Genomic DNA, 25922 nt, shown 5'->3' on the forward strand with positions numbered 1-25922 from the left:
TGTCGTGGGCGTTCCATGGTACTGGCCGCGCGGGCTTTGATGATTTCTCTCGTAGATTTCGCGATAACCTTGATTACATCCGGTGCATGCGAATGTTGCGCTTTCTCAACAGCGACGTTTTCACTGGTGCTGTAACGAAGTTGGGCGCCGTAGCTGTCTTTACTTCGGCACCTCCAGCTAACACACTCGCCACTCTTGTCATCGCCGGTCTTCCAGTGCTGTATATACTCGTTACCTTTGTAGCATAACACTTTCTTCTTGCGATTAGTAACGGAGAATGTTATTTCAGCCATGATTATACTAAATAATTTTAACAGAATAATTACGCTTAGCGGATTAGATGTTTGAATTTTCGCAAAGCTAGGAAATGTTACATAAAAGTTGTTTTTGCAAAATAGCACATTAAATTAAACGCAGCAGACGGTGCGCACCCAGCGGACTTTAAGCAAGCTAAGCACAGTAACTAAACTTTTGCAAAAATAGCGGCATGCCGAAATGTCCTCATGCCGAAATGTCCCCATGCCGAAATGGTCGGACACGCTACCGCACTACTCTTGTCGATTAGTTATGTACTGTACAGTGTTTCTGTATTATGTAATACGCAACAAATCCGCCATCATAACAGTCAAGATTCGTGTTTCCGACCGTTCTCAGGCGTTCTGGTAAACGCGAGCAAGTACAGAGTACTTGCCCTTCAGAAGACTTTCTTCGAACTGCAAGGTCAACAGGCATTTGAATATAATTACAGCGTCAACTGACAAGTATAATAATAATGCTTTGCAACGCCTGCTACGTGGTACGACTACGGACTACGGAGCACGAAGCCACATTGAATTTTTTGTCTACAAGGTGCTGCAATAAGCTTTGAAGACTTCGTCAAATCTCCAATGATAAAATTTTGTCCGTAATCCGTTACGCTTTTCCAGTTCCAAATATTTTCCAGTACGAGTACCATTTTTCAGTGGAATTAGCGCTCGCTCGGTGCACAAATATGGTTAACGCCCACCGTTAGCGTTCAATGGGTAAGCCAATCATGATTTAATCGGACGATCCTCATGAACAGCTCAGATCATTCCTGAGATCAGAATTCTGATCTGCGCCGCCACGCCGCCCGAGGGCGGTTGGACTCAGTAGCCTTCGAGTAGCCGGGAAGTCGTGGCTGCTCCATAGCAACGCGTACTCCTACTGTAATTTTTAATTAGGGCGCGTTTGCAAACCGTGCTGTCTGCAAATACGGGTGGCACATGAAAATTAACAGAAAACCAAGGTCTACAAAGCGAAAGACACATGCCTGATAAAAAAGAGTAGTGTGCTCGGTAAAATCTGCGGTCAGTTAGTGTCCCCACTCCCCAGTATTACAGTGCGCCTACCATGCGCCAATCTTTACGTGATACGTAGCGTATGCGTAGTTCCCATTTTGGTGCACTGTGTAATCCCTGTAATTGGTGACGTGCGAAACAACGTCTACGGCGGTTGCCATTCGGGCGCAGATCAGAACATTTCTGATCTGCGCCCGAATGATAACAGATAAGTGAGATAACCCGTTAATACTCGTACTCATTCCTGACGGCTGACGCTGTGCAGTGTTGGTAGATTGGAATTGTTTTTTTGCCGGATTATCAGCTTATACATTTTCTGGCGCATGAATGGCATTTATATTGCGCAAGGCATCAGTGCAGCACTGCATAATACTGCTGCAGTATTATGCAGTGCTGCATAATTATTTGCACCGAGCGCGAAGCGCGAGGTGCTGCAATTAACTGATCGTCAAGCGATGCACGCTCCATAGCAGAGCATACATTTCCACAGCAGAGACAAAAACCAAAAAAAGCGTACGTAACACTTTTCCAATTTCACAATCCAATACCATTTTCCAGTGGCATTGGCGAAGTTAACCAGAGAAGAATTGTTAATTATCTTTATCTTTAACAAAATGCTCCAACCAAACAGTTGTCTGGTGCAAAGAAGTTGGTACTTGGTAGCCGTCTCTGTAGGCATGGTCTGTGTATAATAGTCCGTATTCTGGTTCGAAATCCCTAAAATCCAAGCGTGCTGGGTTGCTACGCGGTGTATTGGGTCTTTAGTATACGCTCTGTATACTGATACACTGTCGGTTCGAACAAGAATAGTAAATACGGACTTCAGTATACAGAGCGTATACTAAAGACCCCATACACCGCGTAGCAACCCAGCACGCTTGGATTTTAGGGATTTCGAACCAGAATGCGGACTATTATACACAGACCATGCTGTAGGTCTCTGAATTTCAGTACGTACATGTAATATCGTACTTTCGTTTTTAATTTTTCCGCATACTTACTATGTGGAATTTTGACACAGAGTGATCTGTGTCAATCTGTGTTTAGTTTACGACGGATTTGTTCATAAAATGACAGCGGAATAAAATTAAGTATATATCTATTATTACATATCTGAATAAAGTGTTCCAAAAACATATCTGCTGTTTACAATTCACCTATTATTATTATTATTATTATTACACCAAGAGCAGACAACCCGCTTAGCAGGACTTCAACGTCTGGTCGCTAAAAAAGACTTCAACAATGAATAACTTCAAAACAGATCTACAGTTCGGAGAGCAAATTTGAAAAAACCGATACCATCAACACTAAGTATCTGCATGTTGACTTTCTTAATGCGCTCAAAGATGTCCTTCAGCCGCATTCAACTTTCAGTGTAAACAGTTGTCGGTGAGTATCACTCCCGCTCGGTGCAATGATGTGGTTATCAACCACCACTAGTTATCCTTAGAGTGGTGGGAGAAGATTGAAAAAGATTATCGCTTATGCATATTCGGTAGCTGCGTATGGATAATTGGATATACAGTAAGAATACTGGAGCTGTCAACGTGCCATTTTGATTTTTGCAGATTTCCTGCGGGTTCCTCGCATTTGTTGTTGATGTAATCTGCACGATCTTCGTATTTGTTTTTTTTTTTTAATCGCTAACACATTGATCGATGACATCGATCTGTATATTAACCTTGTATATCTGTATATTATTATTATCTGTACATTAAACTTGTGATTTCGGTGCAGAGTGTGCTGCTCAACAGTGAAAGCCTCACGAACGGCTAAATACAGTAACGATCGACAGCCTGATCATTGTGAACAGGGAAGTGCGTGTTGACGTCGTGAATTTGGTTTCTTGATTGTATTCTCACCCTGTCCGCGATGGCCCAGCGCAAGCGCGAGTTCGATTCGGTGCGGGAGATGTGGGAGGCCAAAGCGTGCTCGCCGGGCGCGGTGCTGCCGTCGCCCAGTCCCAGCAAGCGCTTCGCCAAACTATCCCATCCAGAAGCAGAAACAGACCAGGAGCCCGCACTGCTGCCCGTGTCCGCGGTGGCCTCCTACACGTCGCGCTTCCACTTCACACCGCAGCGGGGATTGTGGCAGACGCCTGCCGCAGCGACCAGTGTCGCCCGCGTCCAGCCACGACGGGAGGACGGCGCCAGTCGCCAACGCAATCCATACAGGTCAGTTGAACGTGACGCACTACTGACTCACAGCTAACAGGGTAGTCGGATATTCAGCACAGTAATCAGGATCTGTGTATCATTCTGTGCTTCTTTCAATCGCAGGGAAACATAACCACTATGAAAAATAATTGAATATTATTACTTATTCGTTAGATAAAATATATATAATACTAAAATTTGAAGAATGATTATTAATAGTTAACAAGAGTGTCATTAATAAGAATGAGATCGTTATTGTGATTGTTAATGATTATTATATAATATTATGTATATTATAGATTGAAGTGGAGTCGGCCGTGGAGGTGGAGGCGCGCGAGGGGAAGAGCCCGGCCCCCCAGCGCAGCCAGCAGTCGACGCCACGGACACCGAGCTCGCCGCTGAAGGGCAGTCCGCCAGTGGCGGCGGCCGCCGGAAGTGCTCGATGGAGTGCGTCTCGTGCTGCGGAGGAAGAAACCTCCAGTGGAGCGGACGCGGAGACTGCAGCGGAAGAAGAGTTGGTGGCTGACGTCCTCCCGTCACCGGAAACGACGGACGACGAGTCGACCGGCGCGGACGAAGATCAGCCGTCGCTGCCGGTCCCACTGCCCGCCACTCACCCTGTCCAGCATCACGACGTGCTGGTAAAATAAAAAAATACCATACAATCAGTGCATTAATTATTGATACATTAAAACAAGTGATACGAATAAAATAATAACATATAATACTAATGAGTGAATAATGTAAGTGAATAATATGGTACAAGTGCTAATTGAATTACGGCCGGAAATGACTTTGACTGTCTACCGCTCCCATATCTGTCTGTTTGTCGTGAAGACTGACACTGCGGCTGGCGCATCGGCGTCGTCACCCGGGATGAGTGAGCGCGGAATCGATCTGCATGTGCTGGACGAGGAGGCAGTGCGAGTGCGCGGTGTGCTGGTTGGCGAGCAGTCACGCGTCTCCAACAACAGCTTGCCGCCCTCATCCGCCGACGCTGATCAGCCGGTACGTTTCGTAGTCCCTTCATTTATCTGTAGTTGTGCAAGAATATTGTACAGCTATACTTACGGTAATAGTACTTTACCAGTTTAATACCGGTACGTGTGTCGAGGCTTGAAACCTTCCGTATTAATTTTCTCGTGCTTTTAATCAAATCAGTCGAGAATTTTAAAGGGATTTGCAATGAAGATCTTGACTTTTAACAAATTTTATTATTTCTATAGTTTTAAATGGGCAAATTGACCAAATTCAATGCCGATCGATTGAAAATAAAGTAATATAGAACAACTGCTGCAAATAACGATAACATTAACAGCCAGTCCGTAATTCATAACAATTTACCATTTCCTTGTTTACTTTTGCAACGAAAGCTGGGAAATAAATAATTAAACAAATGTATTTTAAATGCAGTTTTTATTAAATATTTCAGATGGAAAGTAGAAGTTAGAAGTGGTTGAATGGAATTCCTAACGTGCATGTTATAGTATAGAGTGCATGCGTGTAGTGGTGTGTTGAATGGCGGTGTGATTGCGTTGTAAACGTTGTTATTCAACGCTGCCTGCACACGGTAGTGCTGCGCTCAGCGCTCTTGCCCGCGACAACAAAGGGATGCCGGTATGCGTAGTGTTGTGATGAGCTTGGCTTTCTGCCGACACTGACACCTTCCTAATGCGCTACATCTGAATGCGCTGGCATCAGTGCATTCCGCGCCTATGGTAGCGGCACTCTTCGACAGCCGTTTGGCCATACGTTCATCTTGCTTGACTATCACTGTGCTTTTCTCCCTAACATTAGGCCAGCATCCCCACTGTTCCCGCTTTCGCGCCGTCCCCCATCCGCTCCCGCTCGCCGGACATTCCCCCGCTGGACCTCAGCCAGGCGCTGGACGATCCCCATCCCGTCGGGAATGTGAAGGACGTCGCGGAGAGCAGTCCGTTGCTCATGGGGTTGCGCCAACACATCACCGTACGTCCGATCTGTTCATTAGCGGCGCTGGTCAGCGTTTGACGCTGTTTTTACACAGGATCTGGAAGCGGAGGCCGAGTACCAGGAGACGGTGGCGGACCAGATCCGCCGCACCATCAGCGCCGCGCAGAAGGGCTCCGCGCAGACCTCCACCGACCGCTCCATCATCAGTGCGCGCGTCGAGGCCGAACGCACGCTCCTCGTCGCCGGTCAGTCTTCAGCGCTAATTTTTCCTCTTATTCTTAGAATATTTTCATAATAATTTTTGGACTATGTCGTAATTGTTTTTTTGACGTTTATGGAGTTTTCTTTCTTTAAAATAAAGACGATCGCTGTGATCATTTATTGAGTACTTTTTCGAGAAACTCATTTGCTTTCTTAAATCTCTGCATGTTTTAAATTTTTGAATTCAGGACGACGTTTGAAATAATTGCTGGAATATTCTGGACATTTTTGTTCATTTTATAATGAAAATATTTTCAATTGGGTGTCGTTGTTAGCGCGCAAACGGAAAGGCTGTCTGGCGCAGGCGCGTCGCATCCAGCGCGCCATCGAGCAGTTGCGCAGCGCCGGCGCTGATCCGTTGACCATCCAGCCGCTGCAGGATCCCAGCTACAGCGCCGCGCTGACCTTCCGCGGCTTCCAGCTGGACGTCAGCAGTGATTTTCTGGCCGATCTCAAAGCCGACAGCAGTGCGTGCTTCCCTGCCAACAAATCTGTCCAGATGAGTGTTTTTTGTAAATAATTCTGTTTATTTATCGGTGTGCAGCTGCGGAGTACTTCGTGGTGATCGTGGTGATGCTGCTGGAGCAGGTGCACGCCACCGAGGCCCTGCCGCTCTCCGAGTTCGACGCGCGCGGCCGTTTGTTGTTAGGCAATTTCATCCAGTTCGTCGACGTGCAGTGCGGCTTCCTGCTGGAAGTGGAGGCCACGCTCATCGTGAGTGTTACGTTGTTTTGTATTTCCCCTTGAAAAAAACTAACTAATGTTAATTTAATTAAATTAAATTGAATTAAGTATGTAAAATTTAAATTAAATACTACGGAAATTAAAATGAATCCAAGTAAAAATTAAATTGAATTAAAATGAAGATCTACTGTATCTGCGATAAAATAAAAATTAAATTGCATCGCGACGGAAATTAAATTAATTCATTTAGGAATTCAGTTGAATTAGAATGCAGCTTTAATTTCGTTCGAATAAAGATGGCATTTGAATTAAAATAAATCAAGTGTTGCTTGTGCAGCGCGTCGGTCGCCAGCACGCCCCCCTCCATCCGGCGGCGTCCGCTCCGTCGTCCCATTCCACGCCGACGCATGGCGGGAATTTCCTCAAGCGCGTGATGGCCGCCCTACCCAAATCGGCCACCAAACACGCCGACGCTTCCGCCGGAAGTCACAGCGCTGTCGGCTTCCGGGCGTCCGTTAATCCCGCTTCCAGCGAATTAGCTAATGTCATGAGTCTGGGCAGCGTCACTCTCAACGTGGACAACTACAACCGGAAACGACACGTCCTGTCCGAGGTAGCGTTGACCGCATTTTGAAAATATTTATGTAATTATTCTGAAAATTATCTTTGTAGAAACAAATCGAACGAACTCGAATAATTACGGAAAACATATTGTAGGCATTACTTTTATAATTTTTTGATAGAAAAAACTAATAAACACGGATGAAATAGTTTAGAAATTATTTTCAGAATTGTTTTGATTTGAAAAACATTTAAGCGGAATGCCAAATAATCACAAAAGAAATTTTCTTGAATATTCTGTGGGTTTCTGAAGAATGTCTCAGTTAAAAAAAAATTCCGTAAAATGTTTATAATGTATGCTAACTTGTGGATGGATGGTAGGCGTTGTTGGTGAAGGAGTGCGGTGTCGTGCTGGACACGGAGGTGATGCTGGATCTGGAGATTAACGTGCCGCTGGCCGCTTTCCTGGTAAAACTGAAAGTGCGCTGCAGTAATGCGTTGACTAATGGTTAACTGATCGCTGCAGACCTTCTACTGCTTCCACGATCCCGGCTCGCAGACGGAGTGGATCCGGCGCTGGTGCGTGCTGCGCGGCTCCACGCTGCTCATGTGGCGCTTCTGCTTCCACCGTTACGCCGTTTAAGTAGCCACTTAAAAATTTCCTGTTTCATAACCCTGCAATCTTATCATGTCGGTCTTTCTGCCATCTAACAGAGCGGTCTCAGATCTTTACAGCGGCTGCTTTGTGCAAAATGACAATTTAGAATTAAAGCCGTCAGCCATCCCGTTAACCCCATGGTGTCTCACTTCTCTGCCCGTGCGAGTAGAGTAGGTAGTACTCTGTAGGTGCTACTTACTAGGTAGAATACAGTTATGGATTACTACTGTACTTCAGTAATGTAATACGTATAGGTATAAGAGAAATGATGCGTTATAAGTTCATAATCAAGATGCTGCACAATTACCGCATTTTCACCATAACATGACCCGGAGCTGGAGTAGTAATTTATTTGGATTTCTTAAAATTCATGCAGTTGCAAGAAAAACTGTAAGTACGTATCTATATAATGAAGATTTTACATTTGCAGCCACAGTGAAATAATTATAATGGAAATTGAACCGCCCGGTAGGAGGCGTAAATATAGTGGCGGCATTGTTATGTGTTAGTGTCATTTTTGGGAAAAACCAACAGCGCCGTCGTGTGCACAATCCACTCATGCAGTCCAGGGTGCGGCCGGAACCAGCACTCCACCGCGCCGCGGTCGGCCAGCTTGACGGCCGCGAAATAGCCTATATACAGCGGCACCTGTCCGGGGCTGTCCGCTGGTCGTTCTTTGCGGTTGGACAGGATTATGGGGTCCGGCAGGGGTTGGAGGGGACGCTGGCCGGCAAGAGGGGCCCGTAGGGGGCCTCCGGGGGGCCGCGGACGATGCGGCCGTTATGGCGCACCATGAAGTGGTTGCGCATGTTGCGCAGGATGGCCTCCGGGAGGGGCAGCCGAATCCAGCACGGCACCATGACATCGTCGCCTTCGCTGGCGGTGATGTAACTAGCGTTGGGCGCGGCGAAGACGTCGCTGCTGCGCGTAATCAGCGGCAGCAGCTGGTAGCGCTGCAAGACGCGGGGGCGGGGCGAGTAGTTGGAGGGGACGGAGGGGGTGGCGACGCAGAGGACGGCGCCGCCGACGCAGGTGCTGACGTTGAGGACGGAGAAGAAGAGGGTGCTGTTGACGCGGGTGAAGTTGTACGACTGTCCCGTGGTGTCTTGACTGGTTTCCACTGGTCGGCCGGCTTCGTAGACGGTCCGGTCCTGGTGCAGCCAAGACACGTCGCGCCAGTCGACGTCGGCCGGCACGCTGCAGTTAAAGGTCACATTCTTCCCCAGTCGCGGCCGGTACGTCACGCTGTCCGCTACGTCCGGGCTCGGGGCCAGTCGCGCCAGGGTGATGCGGTCGTCCTGTCGGTTACTTTGCCAGGCCTCCACCAGCATGTCGTTTACTATCCGCCACAAGACATTATTGTCAGTTTAGTTATTTGCTAACTTTCATGATATGGCAGCGGCATAACTATATGTACTCTACAAATTATTACTAGAATTTAAAGAAAATCATTACCGTAATATTATGATTGCTTTAAGAGCAGTGGTGGACTGGTAGTACGAGTGCACAATAATATTGTGCAGAAGTGACGTCTTGATTTTATTCGTGATTTTACAGCCATTGCATTTAGTACAGTTGTCAAGTGACAACGTAACCGTCGTGCGGTGGCCCATGCCACAGGCTATTTTAACGTAAATCTTTGAAAATTCATGACTTTGTTCATTCCTGCATTAAATTTTTATGTATAGTCTTGAAAAATGCAGAATAATACACAGCATTAGAGAAAATAAATGCTTCTCTGTTTCTTCTTCAGGGTAATGCGGTAGGAGCCCCTGCGGTTAACATAGCAGCCTATGACAAATCCTCCATAGGCGGCTATGCTAGCCGTACAGGCTAACAGTGCATAACCCTGAAAGAAAAACAAAAACGAATTTATTTTGCCTAATACTGTGTGTTATTCTGCATTTTCAAGACTATATAAAATTTAATGCAGTCATGAATTTCAAAGATTTACGTTAAAACAGCCTGGCATGGCCACCGCACGCGTGGCTATGTCACTTGACAATGGAGGTCCACAAATCTTCAATGGCTGTAAATCACGAATAAAAATTAATCAAGTAAGACGCCACTTCTGCACAATATTATTGTGCACTCGTAGTACTAGTATTAATGTACTACATGTACTCGTACTCGTACTGCTCTGTTGTAAAATTCTCCTGTAGAAGTCTTAGTACAAGAAAACGTCATACTGTATTTAAATTACGCTTTCAGGAAGACGTTATAAAATAAAATAAAATCATCCTTCTAGGAGATGTAAGTCAAGTATTGTAAATTAAACCAAACCAAGTATTTCAAACCTCGTATTTCTCCACCATGCATTCGCCGTTACTGAACGATCTCGTTGCCTTCAGTTATTTCAGTACATAATCATTGAGCTGCATAATAATGACTGCATGAAATCATAAAACGACTAGCACAAATCGTTTCTACCAGTACGGTCGAATTAAAAATTAAAGCCTTTTTAAGACTAACAACAATTATTGTAAGCTTCACTCAGACACCGACCACGAGCTGATTTCTCCATCCCCCACGGGAATTACGGTTATTTAGTAACTCAAAGCTTGTGTAACAATTACGCTTATTTAGTGGCCCACGGAAATTACGCTCTGGACGGTAAGATTGTATGGGTAGGAAGATACGAATAGTAAATACGAGTACTGTACGTAGTGAATACTACTCACAATCCGGTCCCGCCTTTGACTTTGCAGATGGTGGCGGACATCCCGCCGAGCAGTGCCATTGTAGCAGCAGTAGCAACACTAGTAAACACCAGCTGCACCTTGACCACACTTTAATCCTCCATTTGCGCACACACATTGTAGCTCGCTCGCAACAGAATAATATCAATGCGGAATCTGAATAGAATGCAATAATATAAACAGTAATATATATAAATATAGTTATTCATATGTATACAATATAAATATAAATAAATATATACAAGTAATTGTTACGAGTAACAAAAGATTGCAGGGAGATGGAGATTTGAATTGGGCACGGAAGGAAACAGATAATTTTTTCCGCTTTTCTCGAGATACTTATGATGTGTAACACACAAATTATAATTCAACTGGCTCTAAGCAACTGCAACATCGGCAACACCACCGGTTTTTCGGGCTTTAACGCACGGTGTGTTTGATACGATGTATTTAAACCTTTTGTATAAGATATGTACTGTACACTGTACTTGTAACCCTGTACCTAAAGGAAATTTATACGGTATGCGTAGTGCGACAATGCATGCCGTGTATGAGAATCGCGAATGCACTCGTTACGCTGCAGAAATGGATCGTGCGTGCACTGGTAACATCTGGTGGCACTGTACAAATTTCCCTAAAGTGCAGGATTAGGGTAGATTACTTAAGTATCAGTACGTCGTACTTGCGCAATACTTACATAATTATGTACAGCACTTAGTAATTACAATATCATCCTGTATAATATTATATTATTAAATTTATACTAGCGGTGGTTGCGAACCACATTATTGCACGAGCGCGAGCGCCAGTACCACTGCGAAATGGTATTGGGGTTGTGGAATTGGAAAAGCGTGACGTGTGCTCTTCGTGCACGTCAGACATATTTTATGCTCTTGAGTCTTGACGAAGGCGGTGCAAAAGATACCACAGTGATCCACCTGTGTTTATTGGACGCATACTGAATGATCGTATCATAAAATTTGCGGACATTTTTTGTCGAAATTGCGCGTGATCGCTGTGCTTGTGTTACTGTACAATAAATGCTATAGACATCGACTGTCATGAGAATCAGATCACTGTGCGCAACAATCATGTCGATGTCGGCATCTGATCAAGATGACCGCAAACTGATGAAAAAAGTGGTATTTGTTACACGAAAGGCATACACTCAATACTTACCTGTGGACAAACCACAAAGATCACGTAGTAGACTGATAGAACTGCAGATACGTATTACCAAAGTCTGTAGTACGAGTACAGAAATACAGATACATGTAATTAGTAGTGGGTCGGCGCTGATAATTAATCGCCTGAGAACTTCCTCCAATCCTTAAAATTAAGCAATTTCTAGCAGTACGTGTATATTTACTTTGCATATGAGCGTGTGTTGTGTTCGGCCAGGTTTAAATTCCCATGCTGTGTATGAAAAACACAGCAGGTTTATGGGCTACCTGCTACCGAGACGAAACTATTGAACTATTTATATAGATATTACATACTGTACATTGGGGAATTTTGGAGAGACTCACGCACAAATGCAGAATAGCAATCGATCTATGATTATTAATTTTACGAAAGCGATGCTGACGTGAATTATAGTGTGCAAGCGTTCCTTAAAATCATTAACATTCTATTATTGAACCAATAATCGATTTTATTTTTGAACCAATATATATTTTATTATTGAACCACTTCTCTTATTCGACCAATTATAGTATTCACGTAGCACAGACAACAATACATAATACAAGATAGCCTCCCGCCTTCGGCACGTTCGTACAGGACTTAGGAAAGATTACTTTAATACAGTACGACTAACTTTTAATTAAGTACGTCCTTACTTGATTAACTGATATTAAATGTAAATTTTACACTACAGTAACTGCTACTGGGGGGCATCCATAAATTACGTACGCAGAGAACCACGGTTTTTTCACCCCTCCCTCCCCCTTCGTAGCGGTCCGTCACGTTTGCTTGACCCCTACCCCCTGGTTCGCTCAATCGTAACACATGAAGCTGACCACCCCTCCCCTTGGGTTCGCCGGGGCCGTCACAGCTTGTCACGTTTTTTGGACCCGTCCCTCCCTGGTTCGCTGCGTACGTAATTTATGGATCCCCCCTAGCTCCGTGTTAACAGTATCTGTTATTTGTTCTGCACGTAAGAATATAATACCAGTACTCTTAGAAGTCAGGGAAGTCACTGTACTTTTCATTTTCGATACTTAAGAACAATTCGAAATGTTTAATTTCTGACCACAGCCTTTTTAAAAAGATCAAACGTCAGAAGGAAAATTAGGAATTTTTCAAGACTAAACTTGACTTAACCCGACCACGCGTTGATTTATCCATAATAACCCAGGAAAAATACGTTTTGAACGGTAAGCTTGTATGAATAAAAATAAGTAAATAAATATAGAGATAACAAGCCGAGCACGGATGGATAGTGGCTTACGACTGTCAGAGGCGTACGACTGCGCCTGGTGCGTACGGTCCACACAGGACGTACTTGCACCCATTGCTTGCCGTTATCGCCTCTCTCGCTTGTACGTACGTGTGCTGCTGCACTGCACTCACCCGCTGAAGCGGATATACGCAGCGCATACACGCTGAGCCACACTTGCTCTCGTTCCTCTCGCAGTATGACTCAGCGTTCATACGCTCGCGTTGGATAGAGTCCAGTCTGCGCATCATCACACAGCTGATGGCACACAGCACGTGCTTGCCGCCAGTTGCTTCTTTCACGCCATCAGACGCTCAAGAACCTTCCTGGCATCAACTTGCTAGTTTAGCCATCAGTGCTTTGTTCTTGCTTTCCTGCTATTGTTCCCCCTTTATTTGTACAATAAAGCTCACTCGTGATCTCCTCGTGCTTGTCTGTTACACGACCGCGAATGATGATAAAATATCAAGGGGCCATGATAGAATTAATAAGCACCTGGAAATTTTCCATGTAGTGTATCGCCACTGACAGCATGTTTGTTTGGCAAACTGCACCATGGGATGCACCATTAAAATTTGACCTATTAAGTAATTATGCGTATCCAGACTTTTATATTTTTATCCTTGCTACGTAGCCTACATAACAAAAAAATGCTCAAAGTATGGGAAATCGAGAGTATCAAAGTGCTTGTATTTGTGACCATTTTCCAACTCGATTTCGTGAGACCCAGTGGTCAATCATAAGTTTTTTAGCATGGATGCCATAAGATTATCATGGGCAGCTTTATTTATTGTTACCAGGGCTTCGTTAGTGGCTACGCTGCTTTGTTAAGCACAAGACAAACACTGAGCTTCGGCGATCGTAGACAAACGTCGATCCATAAAGTACTCCCGGGTTGTTGAGTGCAACTCGGCCGGTAGCGTCAAAACTAAATAAACGGCCATCAACATCATCCACAGCCAGAAGTCCAGAAGCAGGACGCTAACAAACGCATTAACCACCAAAAACATTCGTCCATCCATCCTTCCTCTCCAGTTGCGGCTGCGTGGATACACCCGACCAACCACAGAGCCACTACACCGACACCACATCGCCTGCCGCATCACAGGTCAATCGCCAGTGTTGCAGAGCGGTCCGCGCGGCACCCAACTGCCGCAGGCATACCGCCAGCTGCGCCTTGTCATCCGCCGCCACAAAATATCTAAGATAATTAATTAAATTTATTTACAAAAACGTACACGCCATACGTCTGATAACTGCTTAAACGACTGAAATTAACCGACAGCAGCTGCAATTGTCAGCAGACGACAGCAACCTAACTTACTCCAAGATGGGTTGACGCGTCTGCATGCCGGCTGTCGCGGCGGGAGTTGTATCGAGCGGCGCTGCCGCAAAAACCGCCCGTTCAGAGCGCAGGAGGAAGCAGTGCGGCCGGGCGCATTCCTGGCTGTTGGCGCGCCGCAGACTGCCCTCCAGGGCGTCGCGCACCTCCAGCTTCGACAACGGGTTCACCTGCCCGCCAAAACAATGCTACACTCTACACCTTCACAATTTGCAAAACATGTTTTCCAACTTGCGTTACGTCTGAAGAAAAAATCTACAAATGAAGACCAAAAATTTACCAGTTTTTCAAAAATATTACATGTAAATTAATTATTCCAAAGACTGTTTTAATGTAAAGCAAACCAGAAAATAAATGCCGAAAATTACACAATAAATGTTTACAAATGTTTGGTAAATTATTATGAAGACGGTTTACAGCGGCCACTTACGCCCTTGTCGACGTCGTCCGGGTAGCGCCACATGAGCAGCGTGGAGCCGCGCAGCACGCACCAGCGCCGAATCCACTCCGTCTGCGAGCCGGGATCGTGGAAGCAGTAGAACGTCTGCAGCGACCAGTTAACCATTAGTCAACGCATTACTGCAGCGCACTTTCAGTTTTACCAGGAAAGCGGCCAGCGGCACGTTAATCTCCAGATCCAGCATCACCTCCGTGTCCAGCACGACGCCGCACTCCTTCACCAACAACGCCTACCAGCCATCCACAAGAATATCATCAATTACAAGCATTTAACCAAATTTTTTATGAAATTGAGACATTCTTCAGAAACCTACAGAATATCTGAGAAAATTTCTTTTTTGTATTTGTTTCAATAAAGAATTTGTTTCAATAAAGATCATTTTAAAATAATTTCTGAAATACTTTCCAAATGCGGTCAACGCTACCTCGGACAGGACGTGCCGTTTCCGGTTGTAGTTGTCCACGTTGAGAGTGACGCTGCCCAGACTCATGACATTAGCTAGCTCGCTGGAGGCGGGATTAACGGACGCCCGGAAGCCGACAGCGCTGTGACTTCCGGCGGAAGCGTCGGCGTGTTTGTTGGCGGATTTGGGTAGGGCGGCCATCACGCGCTTGAGGAAATTCCCGCCGTGCGTCGGCGTGGAATGGGACGACGGAGCGGACGCCGCCGGATGGAGGGGGGCGTGCTGGCGACCGACGCGCTGCACATGCAAGGCTTCTTTTATTTTAACGCCATAAACGCCATTATTTATTCAAACGAAATTAAAGCTGCATTCTAATTCAACTGAATTCCTAAATGAATTAATTTAATTTCCGTCGCGAAGCAATTTAATTTTTATTTTATCTCAGATAGATCTTCATTTTAATTAGATCTTTATTTTAATTTTTGCTTGGATTCATTTTAATTTCCGTAGTATTTAATTTCAATTTTACATACTTGAATTCAATTTAATTTAATCAAATTAACATTAATTAGTTTTTTTCAAGGGGAAATACAAAACAACGTAACACTCACGATGAGCGTGGCCTCCACTTCCAGCATGAAGCCGCACTGCACGTCGACGAACTGGATCAAATTGGATAACAACAAACGGCCGCGCGCGTCGAACTCGGACAGCGGCAGGGCCTCGGTGGCGTGCACCTGCTCCAGCAGCATCAGCACGATCACCACGAAGTACTCAGCAGCTGGATCCCGATAAATAAACAAAATCATTTACAAACAACACTCATCTGGACAGATTTGTTGGCAGGGAAGCACGCACTGGTGTCGGCTTTGAGATCGGCCAGAAAGTCACTGCTGACGTCCAGTTGGAAGCCGCGGAAGGTCAGCGCCGCGCTGTAGCTGGGATCCTGCAGCGGCTGGATGGTCAACGGATCACTGCCGGCACTGCGCAGCTGGTCGATGGCGCGCTGGATGCGGCGCGCCTGCGCCAGACAGCCTTTCCGTTTGCGCGCTAACAACGACACGCAACTGAAGCTATTTTCATCGTAAAAAGAACAAGAATATTCCATGAATTATTTCCAACGTCGTCCTAAATTAAAAACTTTTACAAAATGCGCAGATGTTACAAAGTAAAAGAGATTTTTCCTAAAAACGCTCTATGAATTATCTGTGCAACTGTGTTTACTTGAACAAATACCGTAAAAGGAAACTCCATATACTTAAAACAAGAACAACTGCAAAATAGTCCGTAAATTATTTGGAAAATATTGTAGGAATTAAGAATAAAAATCAAAAGATGATAAGGACAGGAGAAAGACAAGTGTGGGAGACTGACCGGCTATGAGGAGCGTGCGCTCGGCCTCGACGCGCGCACTGATGATGGAGCGGTCGGTGGAGGTCTGCGCGGAGCCCTTCTGCGCGGCGCTGATGGTGCGGCGGATCTGGTCCGCCACCGTCTCCTGGTACTCGGCCTCCGCTTCCAGATCCTGTGTAAAAACAGCGTCAAACGCTGACCAGCGCCGCTAATGAACAGATCGGACGTACGGTGATGTGTTGGCGCAACCCCATGAGCAACGGACTGCTCTCCGCGACGTCCTTCACATTCCCGACGGGATGGGGATCGTCCAGCGCCTGGCTGAGGTCCAGCGGGGAATGTCCGGCGAGCGGGAGCGGATGGGGGACGGCGAGCGGGAACAGTGGGGATGCTGGCCTAATGTTAGGGAGAAAAGCACAGTGATAGTCAAGCAAGATGAACGTATGGCCAAACGGCTGTCGAAGAGTGCCGCTACCATAGGCGCGGAATGCACTGATGCCAGCGCATTCAGATGTAGCGCATTAGGAAGGTGTCAGTGTCGGCAGAAAGCCAAGCTCATCACAACACTACGCATACCGGCATCCCTTTGTTGTCGCGGGCAAGAGCGCTGAGCGCAGCACTACCGTGTGCAGGCAGCGTTGAATAACAACGTTTACAACGCAATCACACCGCCATTCAACACACCACTACACGCATGCACTCTATACTATAACATGCACGTTAGGAATTCCATTCAACCACTTCTAACTTCTACTTTCCATCTGAAATATTTAATAAAAATTGCATTTAAAATACATTTGTTTAATTATTTATTTCCCAGCTTTCGTTGCAAAAGTAAACAAGGAAATGGTAAATTGTTATGAATTACGGACTGGCTGTTAATGTTATCGTTATTTGCAGCAGTTGTTCTATATTACTTTATTTTCAATCGATCGGCATTGAATTTGGTCAATTTGCCCATTTAAAACTATAGAAATAATAAAATTTGTTAAAAGTCAAGATCTTCATTGCAAATCCTTTAAAATTCTCGACTGATTTGATTAAAAGCACGAGAAAATTAATACGGAAGGTTTCAAGCCTCGACACACGTACCGGTATTAAACTGGTAAAGTACTATTACCGTAAGTATAGCTGTACAATATTCTTGCACAACTACAGATAAATGAAGGACTACGAAACGTACCGGCTGATCAGCGTCGGCGGATGAGGGCGGCAAGCTGTTGTTGGAGACGCGTGACTGCTGCCAACCAGCACACCGCGCACTCGCACTGCCTCCTCGTCCAGCACATGCAGATCGATTCCGCGCTCACTCATCCCGGGTGACGACGCCGATGCGCCAGCCGCAGTGTCAGTCTTCACGACAAACAGACAGATATGGGAGCGGTAGACAGTCAAAGTCATTTCCGGCCGTAATTCAATTAGCACTTGTACTTGTATTATTCACTTATTATTCACATTAGTATTATATGTTATTATTTTATTCGTATCACTTGTTTTAATGTATCAATAATTAATGCACTGATTGTATGGTATTTTTTATTTTACCAGCACGTCGTGATGCTGGACAGGGTGAGTGGCGGGCAGTGGGACCGGCAGCGACGGCTGATCTTCGTCCGCGCCGGTCGACTCGTCGTCCGTCGTTTCCGGTGACGGGAGGACGTCAGCCACCAACTCTTCTTCCGCTGCAGTCTCCGCGTCCGCTCCACTGGAGGTTTCTTCCTCCGCAGCACGAGACGCACTCCATCGAGCACTTCCGGCGGCCGCCGCCACTGGCGGACTGCCCTTCAGCGGCGAGCTCGGTGTCCGTGGCGTCGACTGCTGGCTGCGCTGGGGGGCCGGGCTCTTCCCCTCGCGCGCCTCCACCTCCACGGCCGACTCCACGTCAATCTAATCATTAACAATCATAATAACAATGTTATTCTCATTAATTACACTCTTATTTATTTTTAATATCACTATTAATATTATTTATCATATTAGTGTTATTCAATAGATCCTGTATTTTATCCAATTAATTAGTAATAATATTCAATTATTTTTAATAGTGGTTATTTTTTTGCTGCGATGGAAAGAAGCAGGGATACTGATTACTGTGCTCAATCCTCGACAACCCTGTTAGCTGTTAGTCAGCAGTGCGTCACGTTCATCTGACCTGTATGGATTCCGTTGGCGACTGGCGCCCGTCATCCCGTCGTGGCTCGCCACGGCCGACACTGGCCGCCGCGGCAGGCGTCTGCCACAATCCCCGCTGCGGCGTGAAGTGGAAGCGGGACGTGTAGGAGGCCACCGCGGACACGGGCAGCAGTGCGGGCTCCTGGTCTGTTTCTGCTTCTGGATGGGATAGTTTGGCGAAGCGCTTGCTGGGACTGGGCGACGGCAGCACCGCGCCCGGCGAGCATGGCCTCCCACATCTCCCGCACCGAATCGAACTCGCGCTTGCTGGGCCATCGCGGACAGGGTGAGAATACAATCAAGAAACCAAATTCACGACGTCAACACGCAGTTCCCTGTTCGCAATGATAGTGCCGTCGATCCTTACACGTTGGGTTCTCCCTGCTCAACAGACAACAGCACAGTCTGCATGGGAGTCACACGTTATACAGCCCGCTCAAGGAGTAAGCGATTTACAAAGACAGCATGCAAATTACGATCAACAAGGAAGAACCAAATCCGAAGAACCCGCAGCTGGAGAAGCAGAGAAATTCAACAGTGATATCACACGCAGCTAGCGAATCCTAATTATTTCGTGAGATTCTGTTCTAGTCGTTCTAAAAAAATATGCACTGATGTCTTACGCACTATAAATGATGTTCATGCGAGAGAAGAACGTAAAAGTTGATCATCTGAAAACTAAAAAAGTAAAATTTGTAAATAGCGAAAATTCTAGTCTGCCAGCACACTGCACAGTGAGCTCACGTTTCGGTCGCTGACTTTTTGTTGTCTGCAGTTCGGACTCGATTAAGCGGCAGCGATTAAGCTAGCACGCTGGGCACCAATCACCGTTTTCCCTTCTCATGACCAGCCAATAATCGATCGACATTCTGCTGCTCAGCCAACCACCGTGGAGAAGGCGAGTCTCCATTCCGTCATAAGTAGGACGGCCAAAGCGTAAATGGACGAATCGTGTGAGCACAGTAATAACGTTCAAACTTGTAACTTGTGTGGATTCTTTTTTCATCGAAATTCAGAAAAATTTCCTACGACCCGATCCGTCGTCTATCTGCTGTAATTAATTATTAATCGTAGATTTTGTACGCCGCATAAAATGGCCAAAATTTCGTCGGCAATCCCAAAAATTAATACTACTTCCTTCTTGAATTATTTAATATTTAAACAGCCGGGAGGAATACTGAACAAACAGCCAGCAAGAAGACAGTAAACTGTAAAGTGTAAACATCCGGCAAGAATTTTAAAAATAATTCTGATTTAGTTTTGCATAAGTTTATTTCTCCAAAAGTTTTCGAGCATTAAATGATTACAGTATTAATACTTCTTCATCATTTTTCAAATTTTTTCACATTCCAACATCGTCTCCAAAGACCGAAAAACGCTTTTGCAAAGCCTTTGTACTACAACACACACACCACAATAAAACCGGGAATACGACCGGCACGAAGAAAACTATAATTCCAACTCAGTCCCCGCGCAAGAGGCAACTGCTTGCTGTAATTAATCGTACACGTTCCGCGGCGCATACACTGTTTCCACGAATCACTCCCGCTCTCCCGGCCCCCATCGGTGTGCTGATGCCCCCCCCCCCAATGGGAGCCGGTAAGATGAAAGGCGAGGCACGCGCCCATTGCTGGTGGCCGCAGATGGATAAAGACATCGTCGAGCAGATGTCTCGCGAGTGCCGGATCTGCTCCGAACGCGCTAAGGAAACTGCCCAGGCACCGCTCTCGCAGTGGGAAGTGCCCGAAAACCCATGCATGAGGCTGCACATGGATTTTGCCGGCCCATACCACGGCACGATGCTGCTGCCGGTGGTCGATGCCATGTCTAAATGGCCGGAAGTGGCGCAAATGAAACACGCTACATCCAATGGCGTATTGGAAACTTTGCGCAACCTGTTCAGTCGGTACGGCGCTTGTACCGAAATCGTTACGGACAACGGCACCCAGTTTACTCACAGGAGTTGGCAAACTTCTGTGCGGAACACGGGATAAAGCATCTCAGGACACCACCGGGACACCCACAATCGAATGGACAGGCGGAGCGGTATGTCCAGACCATCAAGGACGGTGTTGAGAAACTCATGTCTGACCGGAAGAATCTGTCCGAAGCACCTGGGCAGTTCCTCTGGAGATACCGAGGCGCGCCGCATGCAACAACCGGAAAGTCGCCAGCGGAGTTGTTCCTGGGTACAAATTCCGTACTCAGCTCGACCTCATTAGCGATGGGCCCCTTATTTAGTGGAAAAACAAGCAATACAAAAGTCAACCTATAGCTAACAGGCATTCCTTAATTCCATTAGCTGGTGTGCATTCCCTTGTTGAAGTGGGTAACCCTGGCCAACAGCATTAGGAATTCAAAGGGGCTAGAGGCTGTCGGGAAAATGCGTGCAGCTGACATGAAATCATTGGCAGCGATCGTTGCCGGCCGTTTGTTGGGTTGGTTAATTCGTTTACCGTTGACGACACACTTTAACAGGTGATTGTCTCGCTTATAAGATACTCGTATAAGCGAGACAATCATGCCTGTTGCTTATCTGCAGGAGATGCGTGGAACTGGTACATATAAGTATACAAATATAGTATATGCGTGTATAATAACTGTATATGTCTATATAATGGGTTGACGCACTGCGTTTTTGCGGTTGCCCGAATCCGTCAGCGTCCGGCTGCCCAGTGCAAAATTTATGACCACCCACTGACCTCTAAAGGGCAAGGTACAAAATGGCCTTCAGGAGGTCATAAAGTAGGCAAAAAGATGGCATCTGGGAGCCCCCCAACTTTGAGGCCTCTGGAAGGCGCCGCCGGATGCCAGCAAAATGGCTGTTGGTTATGGGCCTCCCAAAGGTGCCATGGTGGCGTTCCCGGTGCCTTCCGGATGGCACTCCCGGACTGACTATTAGGGCCTGTCATTAAACCACATAGTGCCTACTGTGACACCGCCTTCTACAAGGCTGGATTATCCATGTTTATTGTAACCAAGGGTCCAAGGGTGATTTAATCATGATGCATACGTTACTGGACCATTTTATCCACCGGATGCTATCATGCTAGCTAGTAATTTAGTGCAGAATTGAACACACGCGATAATTTCTAGGTTTTATTGTTAGTTAGATACTTCTATTTTTGTATTTTACCAACTAGCGCAACGATCGCCAATATTGTCCTAAGTTTCCTAAAAAAACTAACTGGACAATGACGCATATTGTTTAGTGGTTTCTTCAGTTTTCCACCATTTTAATATTTAAATTTTATTAACGCTTATATTATTGAAAAATGATAAAATAAATAACAAAAAAACAAATATTGATAAAGAATGCGAAAAACAATATCAGTAATACTAAACATTATTAGATAAATGGCAAATTTAATAAGCATTAATTAATAATAATAATTATTAAGGACATTACTACATATTAGCAACTGTTCATGGATGCAAGCGCTAATTTGATAATTACTATTATTATTACTATTATTATTTTCTAACAGTATTATATAATGCAAAAAGAATTTTTTTGTAATTACTGTAATTAAAAAACGCTCAGAAAAAGAGTACGATTGTACGATCGAAAGAATATAAAATTTTACGTTAGAGTTGTTCTTAAGAGAACTGGAGTAAATTCACACTGCCGGCCGCGGTAGTAGAACCTTTTCCCGCGTTTGGAGGCGGAGCTGCAGTTACCATCAATGGCATGTATAACTTGCACAGAGTAGTCAGCAACGGCAGCAGAGCTGCACTGCTGCAGTTTGTCTTTTTCACTTTGTCAATTCTATTTGAAAAAGAACTTGTCCTTGTGGATAAATCATAAATGATTGTTATTCTGATTTAATTGTTATTACAGTTACAAGACACCACAATTAGTTAACTATTAATTGTCCTTGTTGGCAGAGGGATGCTTGAATCCCTTTGTTTGATACGTTTTGCCGTCATGCATAATGCAGCGATACTTATCCCTTGTAATTGTAACACAGTAACAGTAATAATAAAACACTTGAGTTACTGCAACTGAGGATGGACTACCTTGGCGTCTTGTGTCCTTACTCCTTCGAAACCTATAACCCTGGAAGCCTATATCTTGTACTCTGGAGGCCAGGCTTAGCCAGCGCTTATTTCGAGATCGCCCTAAAAACTCCTCATTGTCAGTCGCAGTCGCAGATCTTCGTGGGTTCCCAAGTGCTGCAGCAACGGTGTTTACGGTACGTCGGGTACGACTTTATTTTCACTGAGTAAAGAATAATCTTTTCACTTAATAATTTCGTTGATGAGCACATGTGCAGTTTATAAATTATTCGGTTGGGTTGTTTGGTTTTGTCTGTCATCGTTGATTTTACTTTTTATTTTTTCGATTTTTCCTCAGATTTTTATTTTCTGTTGCTTTTTAATTTTGCAGGCGTACCCTGTGATGCTAGGGGAAATCAAGGCCAAAGGGAACCTCAACGCTCAAATCATTCACCAGTAGTGGGACGTATGCGTTCAAGGCTCATCGCTGACGCTCAGGTAGAGCGTACTGTAATTAATAAAAATATAGATTTTTATCAAAATTCAAATACAGTGTAAATAAGTTGTTGAATTAATAATTTTACAATTTTTCTGGGTGCCGATCACTATTCATTAATGACCTGATTTAAATTTCTCCTAATTTATCATTAATTTGGCAGTGCGACGGAGAGAAGCTGTGGATCTGTAAGTGAGCAACGACTACCGCGCCCGCGGACGTAACGGCCTCGTAGACGCTGGTCTAGTTGGACATTTAGAGCGCTTGCATCGGACAACGCCGTCGGCGCCGAGCCCACTCACTAGAAGGGCATACTCTTCCGGTTCTCCGACGGCCAGATTCTTTCTCTCAAAAGCAGATACACCGGTACAATATTAATTCATTTTAAATTCAATTATTTGAAGGATATTCGATGCCTGCTTATTATCATATTTGAAATTACTGTAATTTATCTGTTTATTTATTAATTTGGTTGTATATATGGTTGTATTTGGTTGTTTTATTATTTAATTTACTATAATTTTTTGGTAGATATGAATTTTATGTCATCATGTTGGTTAAGTACTGGATCATAATTTATTTTCAAAAAAATTTAATAAATTTGAAATTGCAGCGGTTATTTTTTTCTCGGCAGGCAGTGACTTTCATGTGGCGACCTAGCCTACAGAGTACAGAGCGTGTCCAGCGTCGGCTACGCCGTCAAGATTCCCAAAACCATCGCGGTCATCCGCGGTAAGCTATTTTTGTCATTTTGGCAGCGTAGTAATACAAATACCGAGACGAGCGCATTTACGTAATCGCATTTTTATTTCTTAAAATTTTAAACACACAAGAATTATTCGAAAAATTTTCTGGTTGCAGGTGCGCACGGAGTGAGTGTCAGGTGCATTAATTGTATTCCCATTTGGCCGTTTGATAAAGTCTATCTCCACCCAGAGCCGGCATCCGCTTATTAAACACATATCTTCCGAATGGATATTGGACACTCAAGCCTCGATTTTTAATTAAATGAACTCTTGTTTATTAACGACATGTCTGGTTTAGCTTTGAAAACTTAAATAAGGTAATTATCCTTTTGTTTAGTCATGGAGTATGGTGGTGTTTGTTGGTTTTATAAATTTTATTTAATTTTAAACTGAATGGAAATTTTGTTGGCGCAAGGCTCAATGGTATTGTCCTTATTACGGTATTTGGTGAATCTTAATAAAAACAGTACGAACGAGCTAATCCCGTACGCAAAAGCTGGGCTGTAGTAGGCTGTCACCGCCCTCGTCTAGAGGCCCCTATATGCACCCGGGAGGCCCAACCGTACACCTCCAAATGGCCCGTGGAGGCCTTCCGAGGGGCATTTTCTGTAACCTTTTACCGAATAAAAGGAGGCCTCCGAATGGAGGCCTCCGCACTGGGGCAAATGGTCATAAGTAGGCCCTGTGGGGGTTAAGTGCACAGGCCCCTTTCCAGCCGTTTGGATGTCAAATTTTGCGCTGGGTGGATCGTCGAATTAAGAGCATGCCGGGTCACGACTTCGAATCAGCAGAATCGAGCAAACACGGAATGTGGCCGGATGGCAAGATCGATTTATTTACATCCGATCGTCTATTCAGTGCTCTTTAAAGTTAAGTACCGTATTTTTCGAATTTAAAGCCTCCTCCAAAATTGAAGCCTCCTCTACTGTATAAGCCTCCCCCTGCACCTTAGTTCGAAAATTTAGTAGCCTCCTCCGTATTAGAAGCCTCTCTCTATATACGGTGTACAGCAATTACACTTGTTTAAAGGCTTTGAAAATTTAAAAGCCTCCTCCACAATATAAGCCTCCTCTGCTGTATAAGCCTCTCCCCAGGCACCTTTGAAAATTTAGAAGCCCAGGGCTTCTAATTCGAAAAATACGGTATTTGACAGAGAAGTAATGTGACCGCGCTGGCATTTTGTGTTATTTTGACGGCTAATGGCTATCAAAATTGATCGGTTGCATATAGACCGTCTCGTACGTTCATGCACCACGAAGGAATAAGAAGAGAAACTAAAGGTCACACTGAGAAACAGCTTCCGACAATGTGTGATTTATGCGTAATACATGTACAACATTATCCCCTACGGAGATAAATTATTCTGCAAGGATGTTACTGCGCGTTGTGGTGTTGCAGGTGCGACGCGTCATTGGCAGAGGATGGCTGAACACCCATGCCCGATAATCCCCACCGGATCAACGTTTTGTGGTCTAACACTTCCCCCGTCGGACAAATCTTTCGCCTATCGGATGGCTAGGATATGGAATGACCTACGCATGCCGGCAGAAGCTTATGGGAGTTTGAGTAAATTTAAAACGGCTTTAAATATTGTTGATTGGAAAACAGTAAAGTCGCTTAAAAAGTTTTACCACACTGATCATGTGCAGTTGTTACAAATTTGAGCGCTTGTTAATTTGTTTGCCTAGCATTATTCGATGTTTGCTCTATTTTAATTATGACGAGTCTGCTGCCTCGGATTGGGTCTTACCCAGACTGTGTGCGGACGTTAAACGATTAAACTTAACTTAACTTAACTTAACATGTATTATGGCAATCTGGTCAGAAGACGTAGTTACAACGCGGTCAACCGCTTAGACAAGATTCAACTAGTTAAAAATGTATTGATACTGTCATGTAAGAATTATTGTAAACCCGTCCAGCAAAAATCAGACAGTACTCTGTAGATGTATCTGTGTCAGTTGATGGACAGGCCGGTATTTAAATGCAGAGCGGTAAGGTGTAGTTGCCTAATTGGATCGGCTGACGACAGGGCAACGGTAGCGCTGACGCAGTAAGGCGAGAAGCACGGGCTGGCCTGTGTAGAAGCACATGTTATGCCCGTGGCCCACGGTGGGCCGCCTGCGCAGCATGAGCGGACGGCGAGGGACTCCGGGCCCGGGCGCAGTAGCTCATACAGAATCGCTCGCACTTTGGACTACAGGGAATTTGCCCGGCACAGCTAGCCGGACATTGGCC

At 45.1% G+C, this 25922-nt stretch overlaps 3 protein-coding genes and 1 long non-coding RNA gene across 8 annotated transcripts; 2 read left to right on the forward strand and 2 right to left on the reverse strand.

Annotated features, from left to right (window-relative positions):
• The first annotated feature begins 2311 nt into the window (after positions 1-2311).
• Positions 2312-7699, forward strand: LOC129598355 (anillin-like). Of its 3 annotated transcripts, none has more exons than XM_055496218.1 (11): positions 2312-2711; positions 2891-3496; positions 3778-4119; positions 4316-4486; positions 5276-5446; positions 5505-5655; positions 5947-6138; positions 6216-6385; positions 6693-6968; positions 7298-7384; positions 7443-7699. In XM_055496218.1, exons 4-11 carry the CDS (start codon positions 4355-4357, stop codon positions 7557-7559), a joined length of 1296 nt encoding a protein of 431 aa, XP_055352193.1. In that variant the 5' UTR covers positions 2312-2711; positions 2891-3496; positions 3778-4119; positions 4316-4354; the 3' UTR covers positions 7560-7699. The 3 variants fall into 3 exon arrangements, with proteins under 3 accessions (XP_055352193.1, XP_055352195.1, XP_055352194.1); XM_055496220.1 differs by having other exon boundaries at positions 3060-3496; XM_055496219.1 differs by having other exon boundaries at positions 2708-2846; positions 3060-3496.
• A 210-nt stretch (positions 7700-7909) lies between these two features.
• LOC129598356 (uncharacterized) lies at positions 7910-10718 on the reverse strand. 3 transcript variants are annotated; one of them, XM_055496222.1, is made up of 3 exons: positions 10529-10718; positions 10256-10429; positions 7910-8913 (listed from the first exon to the last, which is right to left on the reverse strand). In XM_055496222.1, the coding sequence occupies exons 2-3, from the start codon at positions 10389-10391 to the stop codon at positions 8267-8269; spliced, it is 783 nt and encodes a 260-aa protein (XP_055352197.1). In that variant the 5' UTR covers positions 10392-10429; positions 10529-10718; the 3' UTR covers positions 7910-8266. The 3 variants fall into 3 exon arrangements, with proteins under 3 accessions (XP_055352197.1, XP_055352196.1, XP_055352199.1); XM_055496221.1 differs by having other exon boundaries at positions 10516-10718; XM_055496224.1 differs by lacking the exon at positions 10529-10718 and adding an exon at positions 9872-9949 and having other exon boundaries at positions 10256-10392.
• A 2763-nt stretch (positions 10719-13481) lies between these two features.
• LOC129598369 (uncharacterized) lies at positions 13482-20268 on the reverse strand. Its single transcript, XM_055496240.1, has 14 exons — positions 19951-20268; positions 18811-18824; positions 18424-18673; positions 17817-18158; positions 17455-17624; positions 16502-16667; positions 16293-16443; positions 15777-15968; positions 15530-15699; positions 14940-15215; positions 14658-14744; positions 14486-14599; positions 14038-14225; positions 13482-13914 (listed from the first exon to the last, which is right to left on the reverse strand). Exons 1-14 carry the CDS (start codon positions 20266-20268, stop codon positions 13788-13790), a joined length of 2565 nt encoding a protein of 854 aa, XP_055352215.1. The 3' UTR covers positions 13482-13787.
• A 1959-nt stretch (positions 20269-22227) lies between these two features.
• Positions 22228-24154, forward strand: LOC129598373 (uncharacterized). The gene is made up of 5 exons (XR_008691686.1): positions 22228-22639; positions 22834-22940; positions 23102-23304; positions 23573-23670; positions 23800-24154. It is a non-coding gene; the product is annotated as an uncharacterized LOC129598373 (long non-coding RNA).
• Positions 24155-25922: the final 1768 nt, after the last annotated feature.

Source organism: Paramacrobiotus metropolitanus, unplaced genomic scaffold (genome assembly GCF_019649055.1).
Source record: "Paramacrobiotus metropolitanus isolate TYO unplaced genomic scaffold, Prichtersi_v1.0 Parri_scaffold0000120, whole genome shotgun sequence".
NCBI classification, from domain to species: domain Eukaryota; kingdom Metazoa; phylum Tardigrada; class Eutardigrada; order Parachela; family Macrobiotidae; genus Paramacrobiotus; species Paramacrobiotus metropolitanus.